Below are 19,224 nucleotides of genomic sequence, written 5' to 3' on the forward strand. Positions count from 1 at the left end.
TCAAAAGGAAATAAAAATAGTGTTTTATTAACTACCACACTGTTATAATACATTTTAAACGTACAATAAGGTAGCCTTTAAATTTGAGGTGGTTTGAACAAATAAACAGATTCCCAAATGTTTGTAAATAGTGAACAGGTGTTAATTATTGTTCTTTTCTTTTTTCTTATAAAATGGGTAGCGCACTTACAGACTGGCTATGCAAATTATGTGTGTACATTTTTTTCTATTATTGAAAATATAAACAGTAATTAAAAAATAAAAAAGAATTCAGCGTAATAAAAAACATATATGTTTATCACTTAAATGTACTGGATACATACAATTTAAGGAAGAAGCATAAAGGAAAGATGTGGACATTTAAATGTAGAGCTAACCAAAAGCTTGGCAGAAGAAAGCGTTGTAAAAACCCTTATTTCACTATTGACTAATATTAATATAGTTTGGAGTACTGTCCCTGTAGGACTGATTTCTATTATTTGCATATGTTTGTTTTTTAACTGGAAATTTACATGATGGCTTTTAAGGCCCTGGCAGACAGATGTTTTTAGAGACAAGATTAGATAAAAACCAATGTTGAAACTGACACCCCTTAGTTTTTGGTCCTCCAATATTCAAGAAAAGGGCACCTTTAATTTTTGCTTCACCACCCAAAATGTTGCAACCTATTTTCTTTTAAGCCTTTGAATAATTTTAAATATTGGTTATATTGTCCAAATTAGTTACTGAAAGAATATTAACAATACATTATTTTGGCAAAATTAAACCTTTAAACATGGCTTTTCAACAGGATTTAAAATGTAACTATCCCTAGAGTTCCATGTTAAAATGTACTTCTCAAAATCTTACAAGAGAAATGCTTAAAATATTGTACATAGTTAACCTAATTAAAATAATTAGCTTCAAAATGACAACTTGATGAGCTAAGTAAAGCCTATACAATGAAACATTTGCTTGGAAACTTGATTTGTCAGTTATGCATAATAAAAATTCCAGTCATCAAGAAAATTACAAAATTTCTTCTTTTATCATAACATGATTTCTTTTCACCAATCAACTTTTATCTTACAATAGATAAATACCAACATGTTCTCATTTTTACACTAAACCACAAAGGATTGATGCATTTGATTAGACTACCATTTCCATCGTTAAATTTTTTTTATACAAGTTGGTAAAATTTAATCTCTTCTAGATTCCAAAAGTACCTACAAAACCCATGCAATTTTACCATTTTAATATACTATGGAATATCATACAAAGTAAGGCATTTCAGTGTCATGTATAACCAAGTTACTGTCAATCCAAAAAATTTTGCACATCAATAAAAAGATATCTAAGAACTTAGGAACAATATTCTTCTCACTACTGTATAAAAATAACCACAATTAATAGGTATCTTGTGTAATATTTATTCCATTGTCTCGTTTCCAGAAACAGTAACAAGCTGTAAAGGTATTTCAGCGTTGGTAAGAATATCTTGATTGCTGGTGCCAGAAGTATTAACAGTCCCTATCCCTGAAACAGAACCTTGTTGAATATTAGCAAGGATAAGCGTTGTTCCGCCTGCAGTAATCAAAGTATCCTCCGGCGTTGCTTCTACCGATGCCAGCACTGTACTGCTAGCATGAATAGCCTTTTTATTTTGATGTGTTTTAATATGTTTGGCAAGATGGTCACTTCTCATGAAGCGCTTTGAACATTCTGGGCAGACGAACTTCTTTTCACCTGTTGAAAACATAAAAGTCAGAAGTTCTCACACAAAACACACAAAATACCGTCGAGCACATTGTAGCCAAAAAGCTTCAGCTTATCTCAGAACAGATTTGCTTCTTGTGTTGAAAACTGTGCACCGATTTAAATGCACTGCTGCCAAAAGGAAGCGGCGGTAGGCTAAATTTTGACAGGCGGTCAGATGTTAGCAGCAGTCGTTACAAGCCATATTTTAATCTGGACTGGTGTTTTTCTCTCCCTCCCCATCCCTGCGGACAGGTGAGAGTCACACAGAGTAAGTGAAGTGAACTCTTTATTAGAAAAACAGGATCTGCACAGGGGTACCAGGTCTTGCCCCATGAGGCAGTTGCGTAGACTGAAGGTCCCTGCCTTCCCACAGCTGCCCAAGTCCCCTCCTCTCTCCAGGGTTTTCCCTAAGCAATCTGAGATTGTGCTTGCATGACGCTAGTTTATCCTCCACCCTCTTCATCCCTCTCCTCATTCTGGGACACTAGCAGGGACGGGAGCTTGTCACAGCAGCAGCAGGAGGCACCTGTGCCTCTTCACCAGCCAGACTCATCTCTGCCTCTTGGCCTCCTTCATCCCACTTTCCTGTTTCAGCTTCTGCCTCTGATTCCAGACTGCTCTCTTCCACAGACTCCCCCTGCTCACTAAGCCCTGTCACCTCTTCAGCTTCCGACACCTCCTCCTCCCAGACTTCTCCCTCTGACCACTCATCGTCATCCCACCACCAATCCCCTGGGGCTCTGAGCCTTCTTCCCTTGGGGGTCCCCCAGAGGGTTCCTTCACACCATTCCTCTGCATCCAAGCAGTCCACGACATCCGCACCCTCAAAAGGAGCGTGCAAACAAACAATGGTAAAGACGCCAAACGTTGGTAACCTGTATGTGTCCTCCTGTGCCGCTGTAGCTCATCGCTGCGGGTAAACCTTTTCCCACAGAACATCCAAGTACAAATGAACGGACGCTCTCCAGAATGCCAGCGAAGGTGAGCTCTCAGGTGCGATGTCTTCCCATACACTTTCCCGCAACCTGGTATGTGACAGATGTGCTGTTTCTTCTTCCCCAGATTGGTGCCTCTGTTAAAATATGAACCAACACAAAAAGTTCCTCAGCACACGCAGATACATAAGGACAGTTTGTTGAACTGTAAAGAGGTGCATTCCAAACATTTTGGTACACACATTTACAAGGATCAATGGCTCAGAAGCCGTGGGAGCTGTCGCCGCTGAAACCGAGAATCATAACACAAGCCACACCCCTCAGTCAGTCATCTGTCCGCTCGCACTGAAAAGTATCAGAAGCATGCATTCCCCACAGCTACAGGTGCTGAAATTAATGAGCTCTCTCACTTTTGCCTCATTTATTTTAAAGACATTTAGTACGCAGGAAGTCAAGAAGTGCGTACCTTCCACCCCCTTCTTTACAATTAGGACAGGTGCAAGCGACTCTTCGCAATCTTTTCCCTTCTTGATGTGGCTGGTCCCCTTCCTCATCTACCACCTGCACTCTCAAATGTGTCAGATCATTGGTATTCAGTGTAGAATCACCACCAAGCTGCCATTCTTCTGGATCAGGCTCCTCTTCTTTAATCCTGATATCTAAGGAGAAGAAACACAGGGATCAGTTATCTGGCCTATTACAAACCGAAGGAAGCAACACATAATGATCTCATCCTTTAACGTACTTAGCACTATGTGCACGCCAGTTAAGAAAGTCAGGTGCTTTTACTACCTGCCATTGTTATGGCTATCTATACCCCTGTTGCCCATTCTGCATTTAAGAGTCACGATGATTAGCCACAGGTTTCAGATCACCAATACAGAGAGGTTTCACAACACCATTAAAAGTTCTTTCTGACAGGAGGGTGGGGGAAGAGAATACATGTTGTATATGCACACCATATTTGATTTGCTATAAAGGTTATTAAGCCACCCAATATGAAATTATCAGGGGGGGGGACTGTTAATTATTTGAATGTAAATGCCTTTTGTTGAAAGCAGAATGGAAATTCAAAAAGGCTGAAAGAAATTTTCAAGAATGCTTGTTTGGGAAAGAAAGAAAAAACCTGCAAATTGCTCTTTGCAACATCTATGGGATGTGAACACAACTGAAGTGGAGCTGTCTCTGCCCAAACAGCTGTTTTATACAACACGGCATTTCAAAAGTACACGGTTTCAAATTGAGTGATGTATGCAAGCAAAATCACAAACTGCAGATATCCTGAAATTAGATCGAAGAAGTTGAAGTCGTCTTGAGCCACTACAAGGATTTCTGTGTTTCAGGGAGCAGTGTTAGAAACTCAGATATATAAGCCAGGCGCCAAAATGCTGCTTAAACTAAGGTTGCAGTGACCAAAACAGCATGTCTAGTTAACATTTTTGGGCAAGACAGCAAATATTTTTCAAATGATGGACTGACTGTGATTGGTTATCAGTTGGCTAGTTCAGATGACAACCTTGAGCTAGGTTAAGAACTTTGAGAAGAAAAGTCACTTGACTCAGGGACAGTCCACATATATACTGACCTATTCCTATCTCTTTCTCTTAATGGTGACATGGACCATACATAATCTAAGAATATTCACTACCGTGAGCAAGGCAGGGGGGGGGGGAGGTAAGTGAAAACAAGCTACAACAATTACGGTAACTACAATGCCACTGCTCCTGCTCAGGCAGCACAGAAAAAGCATTTTTGTTCCTGAAATTCATTCCAATTGTGCAGATAAAATATAACTGATAGAATTCTACAGGATGGGGTATTAGTGTGTGAAAACAAATCAAGATCCAATGACCCCCCAGACATGCACCTCCAGATGGTGGCGCACAGGCATCTTTACTTGGCTGCAAGTGGCAGATAGTCAGATGCAAAATGCTCCTAGCGCCTGCCTAATTTCTAACACTGCTAGGGAGAGCAGGGAAATGCCAGAAGCCAGACTAGCTAAATATAAAATCATGACTTCCTGGGCATTTTATGTTTAGCACCTGTTCAATTCTTCCCTGCTAACTGAAGATTCAGAACCACGTTAAACCCCAGCTTAATGCTTTACCAGTGATGGTTATGGGGTTGAGCTCCACTTCTTTCATGACTCTGCACTGTGGAGTTGGGGAAGAAGTGAAGATTGAACCAATGCCCATCCAATCCACGGCAAAGCCAAATGCAGGAAAGATACGCTGTTGTTACTCCTAACGAAGAACAATAATGTAGATGCCAGTAGCAGGTTTTCAGTTGTGACATTGATGCCTAGATTTTTCCACCCAAAAGGCTTTTAAAAATCTCACTGAAAAACCCAGGCTGTTCCCCTTACTTGCATTTATAAGCAGTAAGATAGCTATGAGACTATTTTTTTTGTCTATTACCAATCACCTTTACCACTAGCCTCAGACGCAGCTTCCTTTATAACGCACTCTCTGCCATTTAAATGTCAGTTGCTTAATAAGTTACTTTCTGCAACTCAAAGCTGCTGAAATTTTGAAAAGTACTCACAAATAAAAATCATCATAAGAGTACTGCTAATTTATGGTACCATTTGCTAGCAAATGGCCTGCAAATGGAATTCCAAGAAGAAAAATTACAAACTGACAAGAAACCAAGTCCAAGAAATATAGCAGCAATAATTTTGGGGAGGGGCGAGAGATTATGTAATTGTTATAGGCATTTGTTTGGTTAACATATGGCAAACGGGTTCACCTCAATCTCTTACCCGGAGAGGCAACCAGTGCTAATAATCTTCCTGATTGTATGTTTGTTTTGAAACCAAAACCTCCAGAGTTTGTTCAAAAATCAGATACTCAGGCTGTTTCTTCTGTAGTGCAATTCTACATACAGCTACTGAGAAGGAAGTTCCATTTTATTCAATGGGGATTAACTACCAGAGAAGAGTGTACTAAATTGCAGCCTTAGATGTGGCAACAGAAGTCTTCTCTGCTCCAAATACAGTTCCTACAGAAGGTCATCAAGGGCTTAAAAAAAAACCCTATGTAGGCACCTAAAGTGTGCTAGTTTCTGATTTTCTTTTCGTGGAACAGTTCCTCACAAGAAAGACATTGCATTTTGAACATGGCGAAAGAAAGCAAAGAATTGTTGCTCTATCTCCTGATTTTGCCTTAACACCAGGTACAAACTACTGATATATGGCTACTCCCCCCCCCAACAACCCCGTAAATAAAGGGAAATAATGTGTCTCGTTCCATTTATCGTTTGAAATATAAGAGTGGTTCAAATAAGCTGTAGCTCAATAAAAGTTAAAAGTATTCATCAGGAGAAGAGACAAAGCAGGTTTCAAACTAGAGCAATTACTGGTAGGTAAAATTGTCATTTGGTCCTATGCAAGTGGGTGCAGAAATACTAGAGGCAAAAATTCATTTTCCTTCCTCAATTTGTTAAATATTATTAAGAAAATTCTGGAGATGCACAATTAGTGCGGGCAAAACAGCTGGGACCCAAAATAAAGCAATCCTAGGCACACACACCAGACTTCTGAAACTTATCTTCTGACTGCAGCTGTTTTGTTTGTGCTGATTCAAATAACGAGGAGGAGGACCTGAAGTTGCAGGGGTGGTTTTTCAGATGCTGTGGAAATGCAAAGAGAGGCTCATCCTGTGTGGCTCGAACTCCGCTTGCACACCTAACATCTGTATGTGTGTATCACATATACTACACCCACACTCATTTATTTCGCAGTTTATACCATGGGGGTCAAGGCAAATCCAGGAGATAGAGCAGCCATTCTTTAAAACTTCATTGCTTTATTTGGCAGGGTCCCAAACTATGCATGCACTGAAGTTTCTCGTGGGACCAGAACAGAATGTAGCATGTTGGGAGGGGCTATAGAGGCAAGGGAGAAACCAGCAACTACTCTGGAAGCATCTTGGAGGCATATATGAACCTTGCCATTATTTCACCTTCTGAGCTGTCCATTTTCTATTTTTATTTTTAAAGGCTAGATCTTTCAATCACTAGTAAAAGTTGTGCTTCTCAGAAGGTAGAACTTGCAAGTGATGTAGATGGAAACAGGCAACACGAAGCCTAGCGCCGCTCCTCATGCCTATCGAGCTGTTTTCTTGCTCGGACAGCCTGCACAGACTTTTGAATCGCCCCGTTGCTTTACAGGCAATTCTTCTGGTAAAATTTAGCCTTGCTGCTGTTATCTCGTGGCCTTGTGATGTCCAGGTCCAGATTTTTTAAAAGATTAAACTGAAAGGAGAATTTCACTAAGTGTTGCTTATTTTCATAGTGCTGCAGAGATCCTGTCAAATGATTCCTTCCATACCTTACTCTTAAAGGTACCGGTACTCTCTTTAGATTTGGACCCGGCAATGCTACACATCTTGGGCTCCGTGTTCCATGTTGCTCTCTTGCCTATGCAGTACCTAGAAACAGCTCAAAGCCACAACAGTACCTAGGCCCCATATAATCCCAACTTTGAATATAGCCCTCTTTCTTTTCCAGCCTCGTGTTATTGTAGCCCTTTAATATTCTTTTTTAAAAATATATAATTAAAACAGGCCCCCAAATAATAATCACTTCCTACCATGCCTTCACATTTTGCTTTCTGCATTTGAGGGCAACTCAATTTCTCCTAAGAAATTCAGGGCTGTATTCACTTACAAATCCTAAATAGATGTAGTTTAGGGAATAGGTGGGTGCAGAAGGTTCAGACCAATAGGTAAGTCTATAGCATAACCGATAGAATTGTGTTTGTTCTGAGTAAATAAAGGCAATTGGAAATTAAACAAAACACTGCATTATTTTTTGTTCCATGGAAGTAGGTTCCATACTTGTGAGGTTCTAAATGACAGAAATTTCCAAATCCAGAACCGGGAAACAGGTGGCAAATCAGGGAAACCTATGCAAAGATAAATGTCAAATGTCTATGCAAGTGACTACTGATTTGAATTGAGCATTCTAAGCACTGAACTGAACATTTATACCTTTCCAGGGTTAGTTTGGTCAGAAACTGAGCGAGTACTTTGGACAATTAACTATGATTGGATAACCCTTACCTGGGCAGGATGGGAAGAAAGAAAACTACGGGTGGTGACAATGTTTCCCTGCGTCAATGGAAGTTATGTAAAGCTGACCAAGCCTTGACAATCATGGCTGATTTAAGCCAGGCTGATCACAAGACCACTGACAATTCAGTACAGTAATGCTTCCTTTGATTGGCTAAAGGCAGCCCAGAACTCTTCCCTATCAATAATACAGTGTCTCTCCTGATAGCCTGTTATCTCAGCTCATTTTTGGAAAAAGACTTCATCCCAATAGCTTATGGTGTTTGATCAAATACTGGCACAGAAGCACCCATAGTTACTACTGGAGGAGCTGTTAGCATAAAGGGAGAAGAGAGTCCCACTTATGCTAGTGTTAGGGGCTGCACAGTATTAGAGTCTTGATGAAAGGATTAATTTCAATGAGTCTGATCTGCCACGGAGGATTTTTGACTATTCCTCCCCACCCCCACTCCATACAACCTAAAGGGTTGGAAGACTCTCCAAAGCAACATGGGAGGTGATGCTCAGGACTGCAGGAGAAATCAGTCAAAATTATTTCCTCCAACTTCCTCAAGTGCGAGCCTACACTGGATTGGAGATCCTTCTGCAACTGGAATGAGCCCTTCCATTTTTTTCCGAAAGGGCGCATCTCGATCCAACCCAATGTGCACATTTCATTCTTAGATAGATCAAAGAGTGAGACAGTTCGCTACTCTTTCCACTCGTCGTTTTAACCCTGATTAGAGTTCTCGTTTCAATTTTCCACCCAGAAACAGCTCTATGATTATCGCCTGTTATTGCTCCAGGAATGCATACTTACGAAGGACAATAATCAAGCAAGCAGCAATGTGCAAAGGGGTAGCGAAGAGATTAACATTTCATTTGTAGAAAAATTATTTGCACCACTAATAATTTTGGGTTTGTTTAGTTCTTGTCTCTATAGTAGTGCTGGGGGACACCAACATGAAACCGGGGAGAGGCACTAACCAAGGCCTTTCCTTGTGCCCACAGCATCCCTTTCTTGTGCCCCTTCAAATCTCCTTAGTCACAGGTAAGCTTTTGCTCCTCACCTGTGATGTCCCCTCCCCTTCAAAACACCCCTTATGTCACAATACAATTAGGCTTGAAAGGAGCCTTCTTTCCCCAGCTTTGTCTTGCACACACCTCTGTCCAAAACGCCCCCCATGCCAAAAAAAATCACTTGAAATAAGCATTTTATTGGTTGCAATGGGCTTCATAAAAACCTAATTGTTGCAGTGGGGTATCTTCCTGGAGCTTACAGATGGGGATGGGGAGTTACACACCACCCCCTGCAAGTTGCACTCTGTAGGACATTCACTTCCCATTAGGCCTGAAAAAAGCTAAAATACTTTGTTCAAATCTAACTGCCGGAAGTTGGGGGGAGGGAGAGAAAGAGCATGTGGCGTGCATGCAAGCATTGTTGCACGGTGAGCATGTCTGTGCTGCTGCAGTGCGTATGCATGTTTGGTACCCATGGCAGTTTCTTTGGCTTCCTGCTACATCGCACCAGGCACATCATCCTTATTCTTTATTTTGAAATTCATTTTCGAAACAGTTAATGCAATATGGAAAGGAATGACCACATTTCCCAACAACCACTTAATGAGGCTATTTGTTTTCACTATCCAAAAAAAGAGGTGGCTCTGACATAAAACGCTACTAAATCTAGTACAGTTGTTAAAGAAAACACTATAGACTATCCTAACTGCAGCTGGTTTATATGGCAAAGGGATATCCAACATTAACTCAGCACTGAACTTCCATCCGTAAATGATCTAAGTGTTTTACCGATATATGTTTGCTAGGCACCTGCAGAGAATTCCAAATTCTACCTATCTGTGCATATCCAGCCCAATGCTGTTAGGTGGAATTCAGAAAAAACGGCTTTAACTTAAGTGCATGCAAGGGCTTGAATATGCCCAGTGGTTAGCTTGTTTTAACTTTCTTTATATAAATGAATGGCTTTGTAACAGTCTGCAGAGTTTTAAAAGTGGTTTGCCATTTGGAATTGGGGGGGGGGGGGCAGGGGCTGCTAATCTAGAAACACAAGCCTGGGTTCCACTGGACATGTCTTTCTCTTTGGATCCTGGCTACTATTTACATATGCAAGGTAAAGCAAGAGCCACAAATCAACTAGGGGTTCATTTCTTCATATTTAACGATCTTCAGCCTCTAACTGAATTCTCAAGGGGGTGTGGGTTATGTAAGCCACACACTAGGCCTCTCGGTTCATAAGATCACTGAAAATTTGTACAGTATTAATTTATTTGGGTTGTATCTAATTGTGTCATGGAAGGTGTAAGCGTCTTTGACCTAGCAGAGACCCCAGTGAACAGAAGGGGGTGGCAAACTTTACCAATTTCCCCTTTAGTCTCCCATATCACCTTCCTCTAATCCCCCCCAAAACAAATTGCGGTGGAGGGGTAGAGAAGCTGAAGGGAAGAGGAAAAGAGAACTGGTAAATAAATTCCCTCCTTCTATTAGCAAAGGGCTTCGCAAACTTGGGTCTGCAGCTGCTTTTGGACTACACCTCCCAGCATCCCTAGTTACCAGGAGCAGTGGTTATGGATGACGGGAGTTGTAGTCCAACAACAGCGGCAGACCCAAGTTTGAGAAACATGGCGATTAGCAGAAACATTCACTGGATTAAAAGCCCTTCCATGGATGGAGAGCAACAAATAGATTCCACTCTTCAACTGCAAGAAATTTCTCTCTCTGCTTATCAAATTGGAATGTCAGTGGCACTGGCAAAAGTAATTGATTTACCCCCTCTCTTAACCCAAATTATTTTGTTGCCGCTGTACAGTGGAGCCTCGCTAGACGAATTTAATTCGTTCCACGGGTCTTTTCTTATAACGAAAAATTCGTCTTGCGAATCCCATAGGAATGCATTGAAATTTTTTTGCATTTTTTTTTTGCCCATAGGAACGCATTAATTGAATTTCAATGCATTCCTATGGGAAACCGCGATTCGCTAGACGAATTTTTCGTAAAACAAATTCATCTAGCGAGGCAACCTCCGCTAGAAAAACCCTTTCGTTAAGCGGAAATTTCGTTAAGCAGGGCATTCGTTAAGCGAGGCACCACTGTACTGTAAACCAAGAAACTGAATTGTAATTTCGTCAAAACTCCAGTCTTCGATCAGTAAATGAACCCATTAACCATAAGTATTTCCTTCTGGATTTAACACCTTCTTCCTTGTACAATATTGTACATTCTTTGGATTCAAAATTTACACTACAGTTTGCACTGCACTTGCTTAATGCAGTACTGCCGACGAAAAAAACTGCAGTCTTAACTCATGCTTCAAAATTTGCATATAGGCCCTGGTGCAAGTTTTGGCCTAAGTGTTCTGTAAAAGCCAGCAACAAGTATTGCAAAAGTTCAGTCTAGTATTTCAGTAACTCTTCTGGTATCAGGCTCATTTTCAAAACACATCGAAGCTGCTTCATAAATCAGTAGAGCAGCTAAGTTATATGGCGGATCCTAAACTGGATACAAAATAGCATCATTTGTATTGTTTAGCCCAACTGAGCATTTTCATCCCTCAAAACCTGTCCAAGGTTTTTTGAAACATGGCCTCTGTACTACAAGCCAATGGACAACTAACCTTATCCGTGTTGTCTTGCCATTGTTATAGATCTATTAAAAAGTACTTCATACAATTAGATTTATAAAGTAAGTTACTAAACCATGGGAGGCATCCAATGATATTCACTGGTGGGCAAAATGGTACTTGCAGTTTCTCTTCTCCCCCCTCCCAGCCCCCATTGGTTCCCCCATAACCTCTTACAGAGGTTTCCTCCACTCCTCTGGAAAAAAACCGAGGTGCATCAGCAGAAGCCCACACACACTCATGTTGCATCTCATCTCTGACATTTATAATCATTTGAAACATATAGGTCAGAAAAATGAACTTCAGACATCACGGATAGCGATATAACCAGTTTAAGGAGGACAGAACAGGACTTGACATTTCAGAAAGTGAACTATTCCCAGCTGTTGCAAAAGTATTTCTTGGGAAAATAGCGGCACAAAGTCTGGTATACTTCCATGAACCCCCAAAAATACTGTGAATGTTTATCAATGTTAAAAGCATTCAAGGGACTAGTTTCACAAAGACACATTATAATGATATAAATACCTGCAGGACTGTCGGCATTTTCTCCTGAGTGCAGCTGAATGCCACCAGAATCTATGGAATTTATTGTAACTGTCTGTAGATTTGGCAACTGAGCAGTACTTAGGCTAACAGGAGTCGAAGTCAAGCCCCCGCCTGCTGCAACTTGACCCAGAGTGAGGGTCTGCACGGGGGTCAATGTTATTTGCTGGCCAGGGGCATTCTGCAGCTGCAAGTTCTGCAAGTTCTGGACTCCTTGCACTTGAAACGTCTGCCAGGTTATCTGCCCAGATGGGGTCACTGTCTGCGCCTGGATTAAAAACGTCCCAGGGTTCAACTGAAGCTGAAGATTCTGCAAAGCCTGTTGCGATATACCTTGGCCGGCTTGCACCCCGTGGATTGTCTGCTGCGCAATACCTTGTACAATTTGGGCTTGACTTGTTGTTTGCTGAGACTCCTGAAGCTGTATGTGCTGCACAATGGGCTGTGCTGTGGAGACCTGAATATTCTGAGCCTGTGTCTCTTCCGAGACAGATGTTTGGATATAATTTCCCTGAAGATCAGAACTGTGTACTTGCCCAGTATTAGTAGACAGGCTGTTTGCATTCTGCTCCAATATACTGGTACTGTCTATAGTTACAGGCAGTTGTGATGAAGAAGATGTTGGCACAAATAAGTCTGTATCGGTGGTGGTTTCCGTCATTTCAGGAGAAACCTGCTCAGCAGTCCTATCAGAAGTGTCCGAACTATCCATCGCCTGTGAAGTACTTATCAAATGCCCGTCGGCGTTAATGCCTGCAGTCATGGTTTGAGAACCACTTAGTCCCAGAGAATCTAGATCAACACTATTGATGGGAACAAAAGCAATATTTCCCGGCAGTCCAAGAGGAACGTTGGCAACTACCTGTGCTTGCCCAGGGAAAGACGAACTGCCAATGGTAACCCCTTGGACTTGGCCAGTCTGTGATAATATATTCTGAATATTACTAGAAGATGTTCCAGAGGCAATGATGGTTTGATTGGAGCCAGGAATGATTTGAATTTGACCGGTTTCTTGATTTACACTACCGTTGTCAGAAGAGGCTGCAAAACCAAGCTGAACTTGCTGACCATCAGCTGTCTGAATCTGGGGTATTACTTGATACTGGACATTGGGCACTGCGCCGTTTGACGAATCCGATCCAGATGCAACAGAAAATATCTGTTGATTCTGCAGACTCTGTAGGGGAAGAACATATTGCCCACTTGAAGTTACTGTGGCAGTTCCCGGGATCTGTACTATATTGCCAGCTTCATCTTTGATAGTTGTTGGCGTACCAGACAGCACCTCCCATCTATTTGGAGTTCCGGCTAACTGTACAGATGACAAATCCCCTGCCTGAACAGAAGCAAAAAGAACAGAAAATCAAGACATGTAGTTTTTACATGTTAGATTACATACAAATTGTAAATCAATACCTTGCAAACATACATGCGATTTACAACTTCCATGCAACCTGGACTCAAATGCACTTAGAACTAATTCCCCTAAATAGGCCTGAACACATGCAGCTCTGTGCTGCATTGTGACCTTTAACTACCATTTCAACATACTGTTACATTAGTCTAGTACACTGAAGTCTAATCACCGGTCAACCAACGGTTGAAAAATCAAGAAACTCACGTCAAGTATTTTATCTTTTCGACACCAGATCTTCCAATGCTAATTCATTATTGCTGATCTTTGAAAAATCATTCTAACAATTTAAGTCCCCACCGTACTCCAGTAAAGGGGTCATACATAAATTTTAGGTTGGCTGCTATGACAGTTACACGAATATACATACATACATACAATTCAGTTCTCATGGTCAAAAGCATATTTTGCATGCATACAATATTCCCTCTTTTCTGTCCTCCAGTCACACCTCTTTGAACTGTGCTGGATGCCCCTCTACAGAGCCCTTACAAAAAGAACTAATATATATATATATATATATATATATATATATATATATATATATATATATATATTGATCCAAATAGGGAAGAGCCATTTATAATACACCTGACTAAGAAACAATGAGTAAGTGTTGAAATTTTGATATATAACCTTATTTTCACATTGTTAATGCCTGCTAATTCCTAGATGCTTTACGGAAGCAATTCTATCTTCTGTGGCAGAGTGGTTGAGGGGCTGTTGCGTCCCATGGACTTCCCTCTCCACAAGGGCCTCCTTGTCGCAGTGGCAGAAAGCTCAGCTGCCATTGTTCCTCTGCCAGCTATACTGTGACTGCAGTTAGGGAGCTGGGGAAGGTTCATGTCAGGGAGACTATGGATTCATAGGCCTGCCTATTTCCAACAAGTTGATGAGAGAAGAAAACCAATATACCATTTACTATACAGTGGTACCTTGGGTTACAGACATTTCAGGTTACAGACACTTCAGGTTACAGTCTCCGCTAACCCAGAAATAGGACCTCAGGTTAAGAACTTTGCTTCAGGATGAGAACAGAAATCGCGCGGCGGTGGGAGGCCCCATTAGCTAAAGTGGTACCTCAGGTTAAGAACAGTTTCAGGTTAAGAGCGGACCTCCAGAATGAATTAAGTTCTTAACTAGAGGTACCAGTGTGCAATTGTCCCTTGGAAGTCGAACGGAATCTGTTCTGGAAGTCCATTTGACTTCCAAAATGTTGAGAAACCAAGGTGCGGCTTCCGATTGGCTGTAGGAAGCTCCTGCAGCCAATCAGAACCCGCATCGGACGTTCAGGTTCCAAAGAAAGTTCACAAACCGGAAGACTCACTTCCGGGTTTGTGGCATTTGGGAGCCAAGGCGTTCGACTTCTGCGGTACGACTGTTTACATTTACAATTTACTATATACATTTCTGGATGAAATGTAGTTCTATTTTTAGAAAGCAAAATGCGGCACCTTCTGTGCCCTGGCTGGCCCAAGCCCAGCAAGGCTTAGGAAGTGGCAGTTTTTCCGTCACAGACTCTTCCCTTCCACCCAACCACACCACTCACCAGGACTGCTCTGCCCAATGTTTCATGAAGAACATCGTGCTGATCAGCACTAGAAGGTGGTCGTAATTCATTTTGGAGATTGTGGAAAAGGAGTACTAAATTAATTCGTGACAGACAGAAAGCATTTACCACATGCTTTCATTTCGGCTTGAAAGATACTCAGCCTTCTCTACTTAAAACAGCAGCAGGGAGACTACAACGCAAGACTTTTCCAAGTATTCCGGCAGCATTGCGGAATGTCGTCCTGACTTGGATCCTAGCTGTTCAGATGTCTTAAATAATCTTAACCGCTTTTCTTGTCTTCCCAATGCGCGCTTTAGAAGTTAAGGAGGTCTGAGATAATACAATCAAACTGTTTGATTGCAAAATCAAAAAAAAGTTTAGGCAAAGTAATAGCGAAGGAAAAAACAAACAAGTTTAGCACAATAGATCTAAAGCTTAGTTACACTGCTACAGCATCCAATAAATAGCGGCTGTATTCATTAGAATGCAAAGTACTCCAAGAGCAGATTCAAAAGCAGAAGCAGCTGCAGCTCAACCACTGAAGTGCTTCGAAGGACAGGGTTTTTTTTCAGCTGTGGCACCAACCCTAAAGCCTTGCTGAGTGAGGTCTTTCAGGCCCTATTGCGGCATTGTTTCAAAAGGCTGATGAAGACCTGACATTTTTTAAGGCCTCTGGTTAATTGTGAACTTTTTGATGGCTCAGTTTATTTTTGTGCTGTTAAGATTCGTTAAAATAGTTTGAACATTGTTAATATTAATTTCAGTGAATATGGAAGGGAGGTTAGGTTTCATTCAAATAGGCGAGATAGAATTGTTTAGAAGGATGTCGTAGAAAACAGACGGTGCTAAATTTGCAAAGGCCCAAGTCTCCACTGTAATGAACTATTAAAGTTCACATTACAAACGATCCATTTCAGATCATTTTCCGGAAAGGATTGGCAATGGACAAGACTGGAAATAATAACAAACCATTTCTGGTCTTAGCCATCTGCCACATACTTATTTATTTAAATTCAGTATGCTTCTCTTTCTCAGCCCCCAGTCAGAAGGCGGGCTCTCCTTTATATGGGCCCCTTCCTGCACACTATTAGGTTGTCCTTTTTTCTATTTCATGCACAGACAACAAAAGTCAAGAAAAGGACATGTACTTTAACAGTGAATCTGCTCTCTCTCTCTCTCTCTCTCTCTCTCTCCCTTCCTCCCTCTCTTTCCTGCTCCTTGCAAGATTTCAAACATCCCAGGGACACCCTGTGCTCCAAGGAGCAGAATGGAACTTCTTGCACTGAGCAGCAGCCATAATTGCAATGGTTTCATCATAGCTAAGCAGAATAAAGCAAAGCTGTAGAGTGCTGTGGTTTCAGAACACTCCAGTTAGTCACACATCTTCCAAAACTCCTCGGATCTTCTCAAGTGTCTTTAATGCCACATCAAACATCGGATATGGCTACCAACCCACTGTTATCTTAAAAGCCTGAAATGTCTCAACATTTTTCAGCAAATGAATAAACAAGGAATGAGTTCTCACACAGGTACAGGTACAGGATGTTTATTCGGCTTTACGCCCATCATAAAACACAACACAACAAAATAAATCAAATAAAACAGCGGACTCGTTCAAGCCACAAATAGTATAACACAATTCACAGCTCACAAGGACAAATATTAACAATTAAAAAGAAAAGTTTAAGATTATGATTAAAAATTTAGGCACTACGCTAAAATCAGTATCTGATGTCATTATAGAAAATTCTTATAACTATAAAAAATCTGCTAACATTCCATTCCGTCTCTTGTACGAGAGGACGGCTGTTAGGAATTTAGCAACCTGTAGAGTAAAATAAGGATCCACATCTTGAAGAACCCAGGCAAGCTGTAGGTCAACTGGTTTGTCAGCCATAGGCTGGATTATGGAATTTAGTATACTAGCACGAGCCGAACTGTACATAGGGCAGATAAACATAACATGATGTAGAGATTCAGGTGTTTTAATTTCACAAGCACACATTGAAGAGACTTGGCCCTTAGTAAATCTATGTCTCAGCACGTTTGTTGGAAAAACATTAAACCTGGCTTTAATGAAGGCATATCGGTGAGACGCGGTCGTAAGCGATGTTAAATAGGACGGAGCACGGTAGATAGGGGTTATGCCGAAATTTAACAGCGAGCATACTCCACCACCAGCTAAGAAATTTTGGTATAGCTCCGCATCATCCAGCCTTTGATTTATACACCTTTTTGCCGCATTTAGATCCAGTTTGAGCAATTCAGTGGGCGAGATCTCATAGGACAGCAATTTGGCATGGATTTTTCCTGACCACAAATTTGTGAAGTCAGCTCACACAGGTGAGATACCAGTCCCAAGGACCTTCCTGTCACGAAGGATCTGGCCGCATGCCTCTTACCCAGGCATAGGCAAACTCGGCCCTCCAGATGTTTTGGGACTACAACTCCCATCATCCCTAGCTAACAGGACCAGTGATCAAGGATGATGGGAATTGTAGTCTCAAAACATCTGGAGAGCCCAGTTTGCCTATGCCTGCTCTTACCAATCTCAACGTTATAATGAATTGTTTTCCAAAAGTCAAAGTATAAAACAATGGAAAAGAACAAGTCGGTCAGGGTACAGGTATCTACAGCAAAGCATTTTGCTGCCACTTCTGAACACAAGGAATTGTCCTTCATTCCAACTACAGTTAAACAAACTAGGATGAATCCACACCTTGACATCCTGGTTTTCTTTCAACTAACTAGTCCTTAAAGAGCAGAACCTGGTGTGGTCAAAGGTGAATCTGAAAGCTTTCGTTCTTCTCCTCTTCTCATGTGAAGGAAGACAGAGGAGTGTGTGAACCAGGGAGTCACCACAGCATGTTCAGGCAAACATCTGAACCAGGCCAGTAAAAGTAATTTGTTTATGTTAAGCTCAGTTAATTTGGAAGGATTAAAAGTGCTACTGGACTTTGTTCATGTATCTTTTTAAGTGGTGGAGCGATAAGAAAAAAATAGCTTCAAAAAGAAAAGTGAGAAGCCATTCTTTTTGGAAATTAAGTTTTGAAAACTTAATACCTGAAGGAGCGTCTCCACCTCCATCATTCTGCCCGGACACTGAGGTCCAGCATCGAGGGCCTTCTGGCGGTTCCCTCGTTGCGAGAAGCCAAGTTGCAGGGAACTAGGCAAAGGGCCTTCTCGGTGGTGGCGCCTGCCCTGTGGAACGCCCTCCCAACAGATGTCAAAGAGGAAAACAACTACCAGACTTTTAGAAGACATCTGAAGGCAGCCCTGTTCAGGGAGGCTTTTAATGTTTAAAATATTACTGTATTTTATTTTTCTGTTGGAAGCCGCCCAGAGTGGCTGGGGAAACCCAGCCAGATGGGCGGGGTATAAATAATAAATTATTATTATTATTATTCCTGATATTTTATAGTTTAAACAGCTTTTAAACAAATTGGTTCTACGGTGTTAAACAATTTTTGTCTATTTCAGACTAACCACCAAGGCATGAATAACTATTTTCAAACCAAATTCTAATGTTTCAGCTGTATTAAGAATATTTAAAAACTCATAGACCCCCCCCCCATTATTTTTCAAGGATTAATTCAAACATGGTTCTTACATGAGATGAAAAGCACTCACTACATTTACACAGTACCTACTTGGGGTTATGTTCACACTACAAGCAACCCTCATTTTGCACAGGGGTTACGTTCTGGAGCCCAGCGTTCGTTGGCTGGGCCTGCATAAAGTGTTCCTTTCCGACCCCTTTAGGGATGATTTAGTGATGTTTTAAGGTCAATTCCAGGTTCAGTGCTGTACGCACATGATCAAGTGTAAATCAGTTGTTGCCTGTACTCATATTTCTGATTCCTAAGTCTACCAGAGATACCAGCAGTCAGATTTAAGTTACCTACAGCTCCTTATGACAATACGCAATTAAAATGCCTACATATTGCCACTATATAATTGGGACATGCACATAGTATTGCATTATTAAAGTGCGCTGTAAACATCATTAGATTTAACCTCAATACTGAATATATTTAATTAGAAGCAAATCCCATCAAGTTAAACAGAACTTAACTTCCCGGTTAATTGTTCTTTAAATCACAAGCACAGGGAGCTATTTATATAAACACATTAGTTTCTCTTATAGTTATAGTATACAAATGCCAGTACACTTATAATACGGTATTTCCATTTCATAAAAAATATTGTCTTTTCCCCCTAACATCAACAAGTCCAACTTCTGAAGATTATTCAGTTTCACAAACATAAATTTGATTTCTAAAACTTCGCTGATGTTATTATTGCTACCATCGTTCACACTTTTGCTTACATTTTCAGTGGAACATTAT

At 41.1% G+C, this 19,224-nt stretch overlaps 1 protein-coding gene across 2 annotated transcripts in view; it reads right to left on the reverse strand.

The window, feature by feature from the left end:
• SP3 (Sp3 transcription factor) overlaps nucleotides 1–19,224 on the reverse strand; it is a 26,815-nt gene continuing 7,591 nt past the window's right edge. For both annotated transcript variants that reach the window (XM_035135136.3, XM_035135127.3), the window contains 4 exons: nucleotides 11,892–13,245; nucleotides 3,142–3,334; nucleotides 2,616–2,812; nucleotides 1–1,728 (listed from right to left, as the gene is read on the reverse strand). In XM_035135136.3, the coding sequence (XP_034991027.1) occupies nucleotides 1,412–1,728; nucleotides 2,616–2,812; nucleotides 3,142–3,334; nucleotides 11,892–13,245 (2,061 nt within the window). In that variant the 3' untranslated portion in view covers nucleotides 1–1,411. The remainder of the gene's footprint in view (nucleotides 1,729–2,615; nucleotides 2,813–3,141; nucleotides 3,335–11,891; nucleotides 13,246–19,224) is intronic.

This window comes from Zootoca vivipara, chromosome 1 (genome assembly GCF_965207765.1).
Source record: "Zootoca vivipara chromosome 1, rZooViv2.hap1.1, whole genome shotgun sequence".
NCBI classification, from domain to species: Eukaryota; Metazoa; Chordata; class Lepidosauria; order Squamata; family Lacertidae; genus Zootoca; species Zootoca vivipara.